General features: G+C 38.4%; 1 protein-coding gene across 1 annotated transcript in view; it reads right to left on the reverse strand.

Moving 5' to 3' along the window:
* Window positions 1-336: 336 nt before the first annotated feature.
* Window positions 337-14768, reverse strand: part of LOC106942508 (E3 ubiquitin-protein ligase HECW2-like) — a gene marked incomplete at its 5' end in the record, with an annotated part of 25026 nt that continues 10594 nt past the window's right edge. The window contains 11 exons of the mRNA XM_015025793.1: window positions 337-2540; window positions 6135-6247; window positions 6615-6700; window positions 8087-8201; window positions 8299-8445; window positions 9455-9584; window positions 9747-9845; window positions 11604-11756; window positions 11851-11964; window positions 12061-12181; window positions 12262-12371. Of these exons, the coding sequence (XP_014881279.1) occupies window positions 2429-2540; window positions 6135-6247; window positions 6615-6700; window positions 8087-8201; window positions 8299-8445; window positions 9455-9584; window positions 9747-9845; window positions 11604-11756; window positions 11851-11964; window positions 12061-12181; window positions 12262-12371 (1300 nt within the window). The remainder of the gene's footprint in view (window positions 2541-6134; window positions 6248-6614; window positions 6701-8086; window positions 8202-8298; window positions 8446-9454; window positions 9585-9746; window positions 9846-11603; window positions 11757-11850; window positions 11965-12060; window positions 12182-12261; window positions 12372-14768) is intronic.

Below are 14768 nucleotides of genomic sequence, written 5' to 3' on the forward strand. Positions count from 1 at the left end.
TGACAGGAATTGTAAAAATATCACTCGGTAATTATAAGTTATGGGAAAACATCACCAGTGAAACACTACTTAAACCCACAACTAGTCTTAAAAACAAATCAAAATATACAATTAAAATGAATATCAATTATTTGCACTTTTGTTTAATCCAAATTAAGTCAGCAGCAGCACCATAAAAAAAAAAATTTTCAAAATTATTTTCCTAAAAACAAACAAGAAAGGCTTAGCCTGGGAGTGGCGCTAGTAAAGGATGGTGGGCCGCCAGGCCTGTAATACACTGGGGGAAACCCTGATATATACATTTCAAAAAATGTGGCTTTGTTTTTGCCATATTTGTCTTGGAGAACACATCCTGTTAGCTAACTCATTAATTATGTCGAGCATTTGCTGACTTTATCAATATTGTTGGTTGCATTAGAATTTTAATGACATGCATGGACATTATGGTTAAATTACGCTCCATATTGTAGGTAGTTGGTATGGATGGAGAAAGTGTAAATAGAAAATTACACCATTGCAATGTATTCATCTGAAGGAAAGGCTCTGGTGGTTTGTTTTCCCCATTATCCTGCTCCGGGTCAGACTCTGGCTCCAGCATGGAAGGCTGGATGGGCAAATCTTCTGTTGTTGACACCTTTAATAAACTTGGGAATAAAAAGTGTATCTATTGGTAAATAACTGTATTGCTGGAATCAAAACTACAAACAGGGCAGAATGGCGTGGAGTGGAACACACAATGAAGGAAGAAGGAGCAGGGCATGAAATGTCTAATACACATTAACCCCCGCCCCCCGAGAAAACAAACCGCAAAACAAGTTGCTTTAAAAGGTGCTTCAGAACAGGGTATGTGGAGCTAAAATGAGTAATTCAGACCAAAGCATTGCAGGTCTACTTTATAAGAGAAGTATTTGGATATGAAAAAGAAGGGTTTCAAATGACATAGCCACTTTAAAGATTTTAGTTTGTGGATGATTTTCTCCACAAATTGAATGATGAACTTCAAGTGTACTTTTGCTCATAAAGTTGGAATTAAATATGTTTGCTTCTTCTCACAACATGGCTGTGACAGGATGAAATTAAACATTTCCTAAAACAATAAAATTTTCTTATTACTTTTGATCTCAGTGAAAATCAAACTTTTCAAAAATAAAATTATTCCACATTTATATTTTGAAAATATCTTATGATCCTGAGATTTAGAGACTGCAGCTGTTGTCTGTAGCTCTAAGCGAATTACATGGTTGAAAATATAGACAACCATGTACCAGACGGTGTTTAACTGATACATTGATGTATCAGTTAATCAATGCTTTTGATGTCCGTCTCTAACTGTAGCTTGTTTTCCTGTTAAATAATTCACAATGCACTCATTTCTTCCAAAGGCAATCCCAGCATTTGCTTTGTTGAAGATCAAATTTTTTACAGTTGATTAATAGTGTGTATAACACACTGAAGGATGTATTAAGACAGTTTTAAATCTAATGGAAAGGAGGTTATACATCATGACATAAGAAACTTCAAATTCCATCTAATGTTCACTTCAACCAATTAACACAATTATATGGTAATTAATTATTTTGAAGGCTAAGGCTGGTTACATTCAGATCCTTCCGAGAAAGAAAATCCTCTATTGTCATGGAAAATACTGAAATTTAATACAAAATCTCCTAACTAGAATCCAAAATTAACTGTTAGCTTTTAGGTTCAATTAGAAATTCCCACAAATGTTTGAGATACAGCATAAAGAACTCTAAATGCTTTTGAAATCTACACATGCAGTTTCTAAATTGGGCAGCTCCAAATAGTTGCTGTACTTGGAATTGCTTTTGCTGGGCAGTCTTGTATTTTGATAAGTCATTCAAACCATAAAAAGAAAAAAAAAACTTAGCTTTTGAAACAAAAAACTTACTTCCCTTCTGTAATGTGTAAAAAGAGGTGTCTGAATGGTCAGGGCTTGGCAGCACTGATGTCAGTCCTGAAGGCAGTGCAGGGCTTCATTTCTCTAGTGTTACAAGTGAAAGCGTGCAAAATATAGGAGTGCAACATAAAGCATTTACTTTTTCAGTGGAGTCATTTCAAAAGCTCAGTCTTGATTTAAAATATCTGAGGCAAAGTCATTTTCAGACTGAGTAGTAAAGTATATTCTAATCGGTCTTTCTCGTTTTTGACTGAGGTCTTGGACTTGATGTTGCCTACCAACCAATCACTGAACGTTACCAGACGGTGCTTTTTAACTAAATGCTTTAAAACTGGGTCATTAGGTTTTCACCAATCAAGGCTTTTAAATCACCCTTTGAGTAAAAAACAGTTTTGGGGATGCTGAAGACTGACGAAAGGGCAATGTCTTCTCTTCTAGCATGGCCTCTTCTCTTTACCAAAAGCAGGTTAAAAAGTGCTATAGAAAACTGGGCCAGACAAAGACAGCATCTCATTCTAGCCCAAAGGTGCTGGTCTCTTCCACAGCAGTCAGCAGCTTATCATACAACATAGAGAAGGACTGGTATGGTGGCAGGTCCAATCGATTGAAACATGTGTGAGCTCTGCAGAAAAAAAAACAGACGGCACAGTTAGAGATTGAAACTAGACAAATTACGTTTGGCAGGAGGTGACTAAATGCCTGCTCATACAAAGTGCTGCCTATTAACCAAAAGCTCCACCTTGACACTTCATTCCCCAGCTGAGCTCCCACCATACAGACCACCCCTCCCTCACACAGCTCCACCAGAGTAGCAGCAGCAGTAATGAGCAAACATATAGTGGAACTGCAAGTCTGCAGAGCTTTTTATACAAACAGCAACACCTGAGTGAAGTTGCCCCCCCCCACCTTCTTCAAATCAGACAAAATTGGTGTCAAACGTTTGTGCTACGTTTGTGCAGCAAAGATTTTCGTTTGTACTGCTATCTTTTTAAAGATTAATAGTAGTTTATAGAGGTCAACCAGCACAAATGTAGCACAAACATTTGACACCAATTTTGTTTGATTTCAAAAAAGTGGGGGGGCTGGTTGACCTTTTAACCTTTACACTTTCATTAATATCTTCAAAGCCAAAGCAACACAAACAAAAATTTTTGCTACACAAACCAGCACAAAAATAGCCGAGTTGATTGACACCCATTTTGTCTGATTTGAAGAAGGTGGGGGGCTGGTTGACCTTTGATGACCTCTAGAAACATTTCTTCATATCTTTAAAATTATAGCGGCACAAACGAAAATTTTTGCTGCACAAACCAGCACAAACGTTTGACACCAATTTTGTCTGATTTGAATAAGGTGGGGGGGGGCGACTTCACTCAGGTAACAGCAACACTCCTAAGGACAGTTGTAAATGGCAGTTATGTGATGATGTGCTGAAAGAAGACTGTGGGAAAGGAGGGAAATTCTTAGACAGAAGCTAATTGCAAGGCATCAGACATTGCAAAGTCAAATTTTTTTAATGAACTTTTTTTAAAATTGTTTTTGAGACAAAGCATTTTAATAACTGAAGGTAACAGTCACTTGATTGTACTATAAAATCACACTACGTGTCTGGAAAATGCACGTAATTTAGGAATGATGGTGGCGATGGTGGTAGGATTTAGTCCTACAATCGGTGGCTTGTCTATTCAATTCCCAATACATCTGCCTCTGTTGTGTCCTTGGGGCAAAACGTATTCATATCAAGCCAGCTTTTAATTGTAATGAATTATGAGGTAATAGTATCCAAAAGTTGTTGTAGATTCTCTCTCCTGTAGATTTCTTAAAAATACCCTGAAGTACTTTTCTACTGTTAAGACAATAAATTTAAAGTGTGCTAGTTTTGAAACTTAGCATGTCTTGATTGAAATAGCCTAATTATAGTTTTAAAATCAGTAACTTATTCTGGCCTATTGACCTTTATGTTACTTGTAGTTACAGCAGATAGTTTGCTAAGATCTTTTGAACTGCCATTTGTCTGTGTGGGAAACAATCAGGAGAAGTTCCAGCTTTCACACTCATTTGTGAAAAGTCATAAAACAGCAGGAGTTCAGGAGAGTCTCTGCTCTCACTTTCTTTAAACAATGGAGACAAATGGTCTTAGATCGTGACTTGCTAGGAGTTTTAAAAAGGTCAGAGATAGCTTCTGGTTGGATGAGCAAAGGTATGCCTTATTTGAATAAATTAAAGACAAGAATACTCCTTTACTATAAAACTTCCTACACAGAAGTAACGAATCAGATTTGCTCTTGCAATTCTCCAAAGACGTCTTTGCTTTTCTTTCTTTCTTTCCTTCTTCTTTTCCATTTGTGTCAGGTAAATGAATGTATGTCTCTGTTGTTCTGCAGTTTCTGTTGTAATTTCATGCGTTGTCTTCTATTGGATTAAACTCTAATTCTGTGACGTCTACACTCGTTTTCTGTGTGGCTACACGCAGTCTGCCGGGAGAATCTGGGATCGAAGAAGATCGAGGCAAAGAGTTTTCTTAAGAAATATTGTAACCTAAAATCTTCTTCAACACTACCAATAGCATATCAATGTCATTATAGTGAGAGGATGTTTTATTTTTCCAGCATTAACAATATTTAGAACTTAATTTTCATTTACTGGTTTTACAAACGGCTTTGATCAATAGGTTCTCATGTTTTCTATAAGGAATTCATAGTTTATCTACTGGGATCACCTTTTCTCCAAGTAAAGGTGTGGAGTCTAAATTATGTTAAGTAGTCTTAACCATTAATGTTGTGTGTTAAGACATAAGTACTTTTGTTTGTCATTATGTTTCTAGAACATAAAATAGGAGTGGTATATCAGTGATAAATAAATAAAGTCTTATTCGGTTGTTAGGGTGCAGTAAATGGCTGTGAGTTGGTCTGAAGGGGGTAAAAGGTGGATAGATAGTATTCAAGATCCAAGTCTTCAAAGAACTCTGAAAACTTGAAATTACAAGTTAAAACAACATTTAATTTTCCTTTGGAATCAATAAAGCATTTTTTTATTTGAATTTGATTTGACAGAGTTTGTGTTTAGATTTTTTTTTTGTAACTGAATAAAGACACACATAATTCCACATGACATCTACATGTTATGGTTGTCCAAGTCAAGTAATAATAACTGAACTACTTCCATCCCCTGCTATTTTATTTTTAATTTAAAACACTGTATCCCTTTTTTTGTTTATCAAGTATACATTTAAGATTTAGTGCATTATGTTGATAACAGCTAAAACTAATGATGGTCATCGTCAGCCAGCAGCTTTTTGACCCCCAGCAGGGAGATGGGGGGTGGGATCTTGCGCAGATGATGTCACGCTGCAAGGGTCCATACATAGAGCCAAGCTGGTGTAGATATACTCAAACTAATTACCAGAAATGTATTCAACCTGTTCTTTCAATTCAACCACCAAGTCAGTCATTTTTAATTTAGTATCATTTAATTTCTGTAAAATGGGTTTGGACAATAAATCAGTAACAACATATGTTATGACAGACATGTCAGTTATACATACTTCTGATGGAATTGTCAGTAATTTTACTGAACTCCAATATAGTATTGCACCTCATTCTGGGGATGTAGGTAGAGGAAAGACTTTAGCCACTTAACGTATCATGGGCAGCTAAACTAGGTGAGTGGCATTTCTAATTCACTCACTCTTTGATTACCAAGCAACAACCATGTTGAGTAACTTGCACAGCAGCAGTTTAAGGTTTCATCGCCGTGATTCAAAACTGCTTAAAAGCTAAAGCAAAAGCTGTGGATAAAACAAGAAATCTCACACCACCAATTTAGCAGTATTTCCAGATATTTAAAACTTAAAACTAATTAATAGTTAAGTTTTACACTATCAATATCGACCAATATACAGTGCTAATATTTTGATACATTTTTAACCCATATTGTCCAGACCTACTGTGAACCTTGTAGATGTCCCTATAAGACCAAGAGGAGCAATATAATTATGGTTGGGTTTTGGTTTTTAATTATTCTTAAAGAACCATTGGACCTCCTTAAGGAATTGCAACTCTAATTGTCAAGGTGTCTTTTGTTTTTCAAACACCTGCTAAAATTGGTGGACAGGAAAGGAGATGATTCAATTATCTGAATCATGTGTCTTAGATTTGAGGACTAAAGTTTCTCAGCCCTAATTAAACTGGATTAAAATGTCATCAAGATCAGGCACCTGGGCAGTGAGGTGATCTTTCCCCACTTTTCCACACAGAACCTGCGTGGTCCATTACTGCCACGCAGTGAAGCGAAGCCCTCGTATGGAATGCTTGATGTTCCTGTCACAAACTCAATATATGGAGACAAAGAGGGACCAGAATTAGTGTGGAAAACAAATACATTTTAGTTAAAGTTTCTTTATTATTTTGTCTGAAGAGTGAATCTCATTATAGATTCATTACACATTACTCAATGATTTTGGATTACAGTTCAGATGATCAGAAAATCTGAATCTTAAAATGGAAAGAACTGTTGGTGCATATTTCTTATACTATATGCCCAAAATACATATAGTATTTTGGGCATATAGTATATGCCCAGTGAACATTAAAAATACATGTTCTTTACTTTAAGAATGAAATTATCTATATAAATATTGTACTATACTGATATTTAGCTTGGCATCTGCTACATTCCCATGTACAAACTAGCCTACCTGCAAGAGTCGTAATCTCTGCTCATTGTTGAACCTCTCCACTGCAGCCCAGAACCACCGGATAACAATATGGTTGTCATGGTAACCTGAAAACAACACACCCCATTGTGTCATTATGGTCTGGGTCTGTATACATATGTCATATCAAAGTTCCATGCCTTTCAGTACCCAAGACTTCCCAGTTGTGCTCACTAAGTTAAAATGCAAAACTACAAATATGGTTCAGTGTACGCAGACACACTGGAACATATGGTTCCATATGTATGGCATTATATATGCAACCAGAAAAAAAGCAGAAACTGACAGATGGAGCTGAAAGAAAGGAAGGAGATGAGATAAAGAGGAAACACACAAGGAAGGAGTGAAAAAAGACAAAGAAGAGCTGAAGTTAGATTATGGATGGAACTAAATTTTCTTCATCTCAATCATAGCAAAACTCAAATCATATTATTTGGTCAAAACCTTCACACTAAAAATCCAGACACGATACTTGGTTCTTCGGCTCCGTTCTGTCGGATTTCAGCCAGGAATCTTAGTAATTGTAATTTTTATGTAAAGGTAATGGTTGAAACCCTGATACAGCATCTTCAAGTGATCCAGAATGCAGCAGCTTGGCTTCTTAGTCACCTGGAAGTGTGACCGAATAAGGCCCTTATTGGCCTCCTTACACTGGCTGCCAGTTTCATATTGAATAGATTTTAAGATTCTTTTAAAAACTTATAAAGTTTTAAACAGGTTAGCCATTCCTTATTTTCAGATCTTTTGAAACTTCATTCTGTGTCCATAACTTTAAGATCAAATAATCAGCTGTTACTGAAAGTCCCTCAGACTACCCTTAAGAAAAAAGGAGATCGGGTCTTCTCCATTGCTGTTCCTGTTCTATGCAATAATCTTCCTTTCCAGATCTGCCCGCAGCCTGGATCATTTTAAATCAATTCTTAAAACTCATTTTTATTTTTTGGCATTTAATTGAGGCCTGATACTTTAGTTATTCAGTTGTGATGTTTTTTGTTTTTGTTTACTTATTATCATTACTCTTATTATTTTAACATTATACATTTTTGTTGTATTATTTTCTTTTTCTTTTTATCAACTTATCACTTTTCGTACAGGGTTTGGCGCCGTTTTAAACCTGTTTTTAAAGTGCTATATAAATAAATTTGACATCGACACAATTAAGGAATGAAAAGAGGAAAATAGAAAATCATTTTACTTATGAGTAAGTCAGAAAAAAATTAAGGGAGAAATGAAGAAGTGACAGAAGTACAAGACAGAAGAAGAAATAGTGATGACGGGCAGGTAAGAAAATATACAAGAAAGGAAGGACACAAGGAATAAAGGTGAGAATGAAGAATAGGAAATAAAATCTGTAAATTTCCATACTGTAATTTTTCATTATTTGATCCAGAACTGGAAAAAAATAAATCTAAATCCATAATCTTTCAGAGATTACTTTATTGATCCCTGTGTACCTCCTCTGTATTCAGTATTGCTCCTCCAGTCTGATAAGTCAATCTCAGCAGTGCCAGCAATGACCAGCTCCAGCTCCCTGGCATCAAACACAGACACCAATCTCGCATCCACCACCTGAAGAGAAACATATATTGTAAAGGTAATAAATGTCCTGTAAAATTGAAATGTCTGGAACAAACTGTTTTGTTTTTACAAGGTCGACACACCCCACCTCATAAAAACCTCTGACCAGGCTTTCAGTCTGCTGGACGACTCCTCGCTCTATCCTCCACTTCACCATCCGCTCGATGTACTCTTTCTTGTTCTTCTCTGAGACTGGGATGTTCCCTCCACCAGGTTTCAGCTCCCGTTCTGTGATCTACAAAAACCATGTCTAGCTCAATGCTAAATCTGTGTTTGAGTCTGAAAGACAGACGGACAGATGTAATAATGCTTTAGCCACTTTCAAAAACAGAATCCACAAGCTAGTGGAGCTGGGTTTGGGAACAAAGGGTGCACTGATAAATCAGCCCCCCATTTCCTTAATTTTGGGAGATCAGCAATCGACCAATGCTTTCAACCAGAATTCTCAGGTCAGGCTTTTTAAAGATGAAGAGCCAGCGTTCAGTCAGAAAACTGCACCCCAATTGGAAACATCAGTAGTATAGTTAAGATGGGAGAAGACAAGAATATTCACTGAATTTTCTCATTTAATTTTCACTCTGAAAGGTTAAATGTGACTTACCCCCAGCAGTGCGTCTCGTTTGTTTTTTCCCATTTTTTTTTGACTAATGCGACATACTATGGAACAATATATTTGTTTTATTAGCTCAAACACTAAATATATCTTAATATGCATTAATGCACACAGTGGAAACAGCAAGACTCCAGAAGCTACAGTTTTATCTCTTGTCTTGAGGGTAAAACCATTTATAGCCAAGGAAAATGAATGACAGTCTTGGATTGGCAGCTTTGCAAACACCACCCTGTTTTACAAGTAGCATTGCGCCTAGGTACTTCGGCTTTCCAAGCTGCATTTTCTTTTGAACATCGAGTAAATAATCTACAAACAGGTGATTTGTAGTCTCTAAATAATTTGGAGTCACATTGCACAGAAAAAAAATATTTATGACAGGGTGCTGTGGTGGCACAGGCGTAAAGCACAATCCTTACATGGACGTCACAGTTTCGAGTCCTGATGACCTTTGCCGTATGTCTTCCCCTTCTCTTATTACCTACTTTTCTGTCTAACTGCTGTCAAATAAAGTGTATCTGAGCCAAAAAAAAAGTTATATTTGTGACCAAAAACTTTAATTGTTTTCTAGTCTATCACTTGTTAACAAGATAGCAGTAAGCATCTAAATATGTAGGCAGTCTCAGAGTCTGACCTGTCCAAACACTTCCTCATTGACAGTAAAGGTGAGGTCAAGCATGTCTTCTATATCATTGTCCTTCATCCACTGGAGAGACTGGTGGAACTCCTCATCCAGATATTCCAGGTCACTCAGATCGCAGGGACTGGAGAATAGAAAAGGCAAACAATGAATGACTGCACTCATGTGAGTTTTTGGGTCTTTCAGTGAGCGTAGCATTACAATAAAAAAAAAAAATTGTAAACAATTAAAATGCATGTTGGTGAATGCTTTCCTTATATTCATGGTTAACTCTGGATAAACATACATGCGCAGAAGGCCTTTATAGAAGGGTCTGGTGAAGAAGGCATCCAGCAGATACTGATGGATCAGAGCCAGACCCAGAATGCGGCCACTGAAACGGAACCTGAGGCACACAAACAAATGGATAGTCGGCCTTATGACTGTAGTGAACACAAACCTGTGAGATATTCTTGATAATCTTGGTCTAATTCAGAGATTCCCAAACTGTGGGGGGTTCCGTGTCATTTCAGGGGGGTAGGGGGTGCAGGAAGTGGTATGGATGAATGAAAAAAAACACAAAAAAAAAAACAATGAACGCTGTGTGCACTCAGGGGGGTGGAGTGGGATGAGTGTTTGAGTGGATGGAAGAGTATAATAGGGGGTCTCTAGGAACCCCCCCCCCCCCCACCCAGAGACACGCGTTGTATAACAGGAAGTCCGCACCCAGCATCGCCCCACCCACCTCCCCCTGCTCACATACATTGTTCAACAAGACAGCAAGAGTCTAACTCTCCCTATTTGTAATCCATAGGGGGGGCCCAGAAAATGTTTGGAAACCAAGCAACACACAATCGAGGTCACATACTGGATCTAATTATCAGTGTGAATATTTCCATTGTCTCTATAACTGATGTTACAGAGAGAAACACTGTGATCAAAATGTAATCAAATCTATTCTTTATCCTCATCTGTAAGTTGCAGTGATGTAGATGAGTTGCTAGATAATTTCCTCTCTAAAATTCAGAACAGTGAATCCAAAACAGTGATGAGAAACGTTAAGCCTTTTTAATTTGAATTGGAGCCCATTGAAAACGATCAGAACATAGAAATCAGAAGAGGTGATGAGCAAACAGAGGAAGAAGACAGAGTTGGCCGTAAGAGCTGGTGTTTTGCTGTTGCCTTCAGCTTCGTAATAAAACAATGGGCAACACTTTATTTGAAGGGGTGCGCATAAGACTGACACGACCCTGTCATGAACGTAAAGAAGTCTTTATGAATGTTTGACAGTTGTCATGAAGTGTCATTTGGTAAATAATGATACTTTTAATGCAAAGTTGCTCTAAATGTTGCATTAAAAGTCCATTAAAAGTGCCAATTTTGCATCATTTTGTAAATTATGATAATTTAATGCAAAGTTGGCATTAAATTACCCGGTGCAAATAATTATGGTCCAAGTGATAAATTGTGCAGTTTTATTACAAGTTGGCCCAGTCTGTTGGAAGAAAAGGTTCTTTGACTAGACTGGGCCAATCAAGTTCTAGAATGGCACCACCATCTTGAGTAGTCCATGTCTGGAAGTCAGGTGAAGAAGTAGCTGGAGAGTCTGAATCAGAACAAGGCTGCAGATCATCTTGTGAAAGCAAGCATGCTTGCCCTGCAATCTGCTCATTTCTCTGGAGTTGAAGATGCCATCATATATCTGCTTCAACAAATCCACTGTCATGTAAGCAGGGAGAACTGTGAGGATTATGTTCTTTAAATTCTCTAATGCATTTAACATAATTCAATCTGATTGGCCCCGTCAGTAACTCCACAAAATACAGATGGAGACCTCAACAGTCACCTGGATTAATGTCTACCTGACAAACAGAACACACGTTATGACTGAAGGGTAGTGTTTCTGACCAGGCAGCGAGAGGCACAGGAGCACCACAGGGGTCTATACTCTCACCATTTCTTTTCACTCTGTAGACCTCAGACTTTTCCAATCTTCTATCTAAGATTAAAATGGAGCATCAGAACTAGCATTTGGACCATTAAACTATTCCTCCAGGCTGTAGGAATTCCCATAACTTCTGATAACTCTCAGACATGCATCAGTTACATTATGGGACATTCATTTCAATACAATTTGTGTTTTTGTGTTTGTGTCAATTCTTACCATTCATGGTGATTGTCTACAAAGGCCGACATGGGGCTGATCTGAACGGTGTAGGTGTCATTGGCTGAATATTCAAACAGACCATAATATGGGTTGAACAGTTCCCTGGAAACCAGGAAGAAGAACTCCCTAGAAGGCCCACTGTAGTCCAAGCTGTAACACACACACACCCACACACACAGATTAATGCTTAAACCTCTACTCTTGTACTTTCTTTTCGAGATTGGTTTCCATCTCAGTTACTCACCCCTCCTCCCCAACAAAACTGACATAGAACTTGCTGCGCTGCAGGTCCTTCCGGGAATAGCACATGATCTGGTTGAAAGCATCTTCCAAGAGATGGTCCCGACGGATAGTCACTCTTCATATGCACAAAAATGAACATGAAACCCAAACTATATACCAAAATGAAGTGAGGAAGTCTAACAAGATACACACAGATATAAATTCAGCTCACTTTAGCTTTCCAGGGCCTTGACCATAGCCTTTAGTTTCCAGTTTTCTGTAGAAGTTGCGGAGTTTTGCCTCAAAGTCTCTCTTGTAAGGAGCTGGGGCTCTGGCATTGGCTCGCTGAGTTCCTAGAGTGAGACAGGAAGAGGGACTGACGGATAGTTTCAGGAACATTTTTTTTGTATTTGGTAATGTGTCAGTAAGATACCTGGTGAGTTCTGGGGGGAGGAAACAGGGGATCCCCGAGGTGACTGGCAGTAGCTGGGGAGAAGTAAGGCATGAGGAGGGACGTAGGACATCACTTCATCTTCAAACAGACTGTAATGGGAGACAGAGAGAAAGACTTAAAACACTGATGTTAACCAGGGATGGCAGAAAGGAAGTAAGTAAAGTAAAGCAAGCAAAAGTGGTGCATGGTGTACAGTATTACAAGAGGAAGTAAACTAGCAATTACTCCAGATCCATATAAACATTTTCTACAATTGCAGCCTGAGTCTCCAGTTTGATTTCACAGATTTCCTGTTGATTTTTAAAATGACGATACAAGACTAAAATTTATAGAATACTCATTCATTTAGGCCCTTGTTATCATATAAACTACTAAAGTTCTGTATAAATCAAAGTTATTATAGTTAACTAAAATGAACAAATAATGAAACCTGAAACTGAGAAAACATTTTTAACTGAAATAAAAACGGTAATTAATCAGGGAAAACTACAACTAACTTGAACTATATTGTGTGTTTATAAAACTAAGCCATATTGAAATTAGAGATCCACATGAAAGAGAACTTAAGAGTGTGAGTGACTACAGCATTCACACTAATGAAAAACCCAGAAGCATTATAAGCCTGTTGTGAATTCATGTTAGATATGTCCACATTGGGCTGGCCTTGCATATGAACTCAGGACAATTGAAATGATAGGATTATAGGAATAAATTTTGGATGCATTTTCTGCTCCCTTTAGAGGTTTTTGGGACCCTTTCAACAAGGAGGAGTCCTTCCAGAGCCAGAAACTGTACAGCCAGTAGGGGATCACCGATTTATTAGCCAGCTGATTCATTCGCCAGCTGATTTATCAGCACAGATTTCCTCAATTTTGGGAGATCAGTGGTCAGTCAATACTTACGGGTGAAGCCAATCTTACCCCCGGATGTCATCTACCTAAGCAGGGATCCAAATATCAAACACTGTACTCTTCTGCTCTCCCTTGAGAAAGGTTTGAGGCCCACCAGGTCATGTTTGCAGTTAAAAATAGTCACCCCACTTTTAAAAACTCATTCACTTTTTTGCTATATTTAGCAACATTTCAGACAAAAAAAAAAAACAAACTTATCGGCCAATGTTGGGATCGGTAAGCCAGGCTTTATAAGGACAAGTAGTGAGCAATTTGCCAAAAAAGTACCATCGGTGCACCCCTAATATGCTGGTGGACCTAAAAAAATCCATGGGGTAAATAAGGATAATTCCCCTTTTTCTCATGTAAATAATTTCAGCACATTTAAAACCACTGCATTATTACACTCTAGTTGATGTACACAGTTATTAGATTCTATGAATTAAATGGCGTTTAACTGAAGTCCTAGAGGTTGGAGTCCTTGTCAAACGGCGTTTTGACTAAAGTCCCAGATCGGGTTTGAGTACCAGATAAGGACAGAGGCCTGGGTTTTAATGTTTTTATCTTTTTTTAATCTTTTTTTTTTTTCAAAATCTCTCTTTCTTACCGTTTATTCAATGTCACGTGCTGTTTTTTTTAATCATGTAAAGCACTTTGAAATGCCTTGCTGCTGAAATGTGCTATACAAATAACATTTGATTGATTGATATTAGACAGGTTTTCTGCTCTGCCCTTCGAAGGAGGAGGACGCACTTTCTCTGTCTCCCTGCCTCCCTATCTTCCCTGTTCAGTGTCTGTGTCCTGTGTTTTTAGTCTTTCTTTGCATAGCTTCCGAAGTTGCAAATTATGGATCTGGTCAGCTGGTCTCTCAACCCAATTGATAAAATTTTTCCCACTGGGAAAATGGGTAAAGGGAACCGTTGTGTCCTGAGGGGACATTCTTCGCTGGATACACAATGGATTCTACATGGAAGTAGAAGACCGTGTGTCTGACGACGCCGTCAGTCGAGGATGTTGAAGATGTGTACATGATTGGATTTATGATAAGTTTTCTGCTTATTGGAGTTGGTGGCTACCTGGCTTATCGGAAATTTCAGAAGTTGCCGGCAGCCATTTTGGCAACTTTGAGGCTGCTGGGTACGGATGATGGGATCTGCAGAGCGATCAACACTCAGACTGAGATGATACGGAAGCCGAGCCGCAGACTGGATGCGATCCTGGAAAAGGACCGTGGACGGGCAGCGGATCTCGGACTCAGAATGGATATGGTGTGACCTTGGAGAATGTTGTTCGCACGGATCAGACGGGAGACCCTAAATTCGGATGTTTGGCTTTGCCATTGTGAAGCACCAGCGAGACTTTACAAATTATTGCTATCGGAATCTGGTTCCCCGGGGTGGCCTTGGCTGGCCGGCTATCCTCCCCTGGTTGTTATGTCTAAGAAAGGCTCTGTTCTGCTGCCCCCCCCATGAGAACATCTGTAGGCCCTGAACTGATAAGCTGGTGGTGAACTCTGACATCATACTCACAATCGTGTTCTTCAGTTAGGGTTCATGGTCTGACACACACATAACTCACATGAGACCCCTTTGCACG

Source organism: Poecilia latipinna, unplaced genomic scaffold (genome assembly GCF_001443285.1).
Source record: "Poecilia latipinna isolate Pla-1442-1.1 unplaced genomic scaffold, P_latipinna-1.0 Scaffold4327, whole genome shotgun sequence".
In the NCBI taxonomy this organism is placed as follows: Eukaryota; Metazoa; Chordata; class Actinopteri; order Cyprinodontiformes; family Poeciliidae; genus Poecilia; species Poecilia latipinna.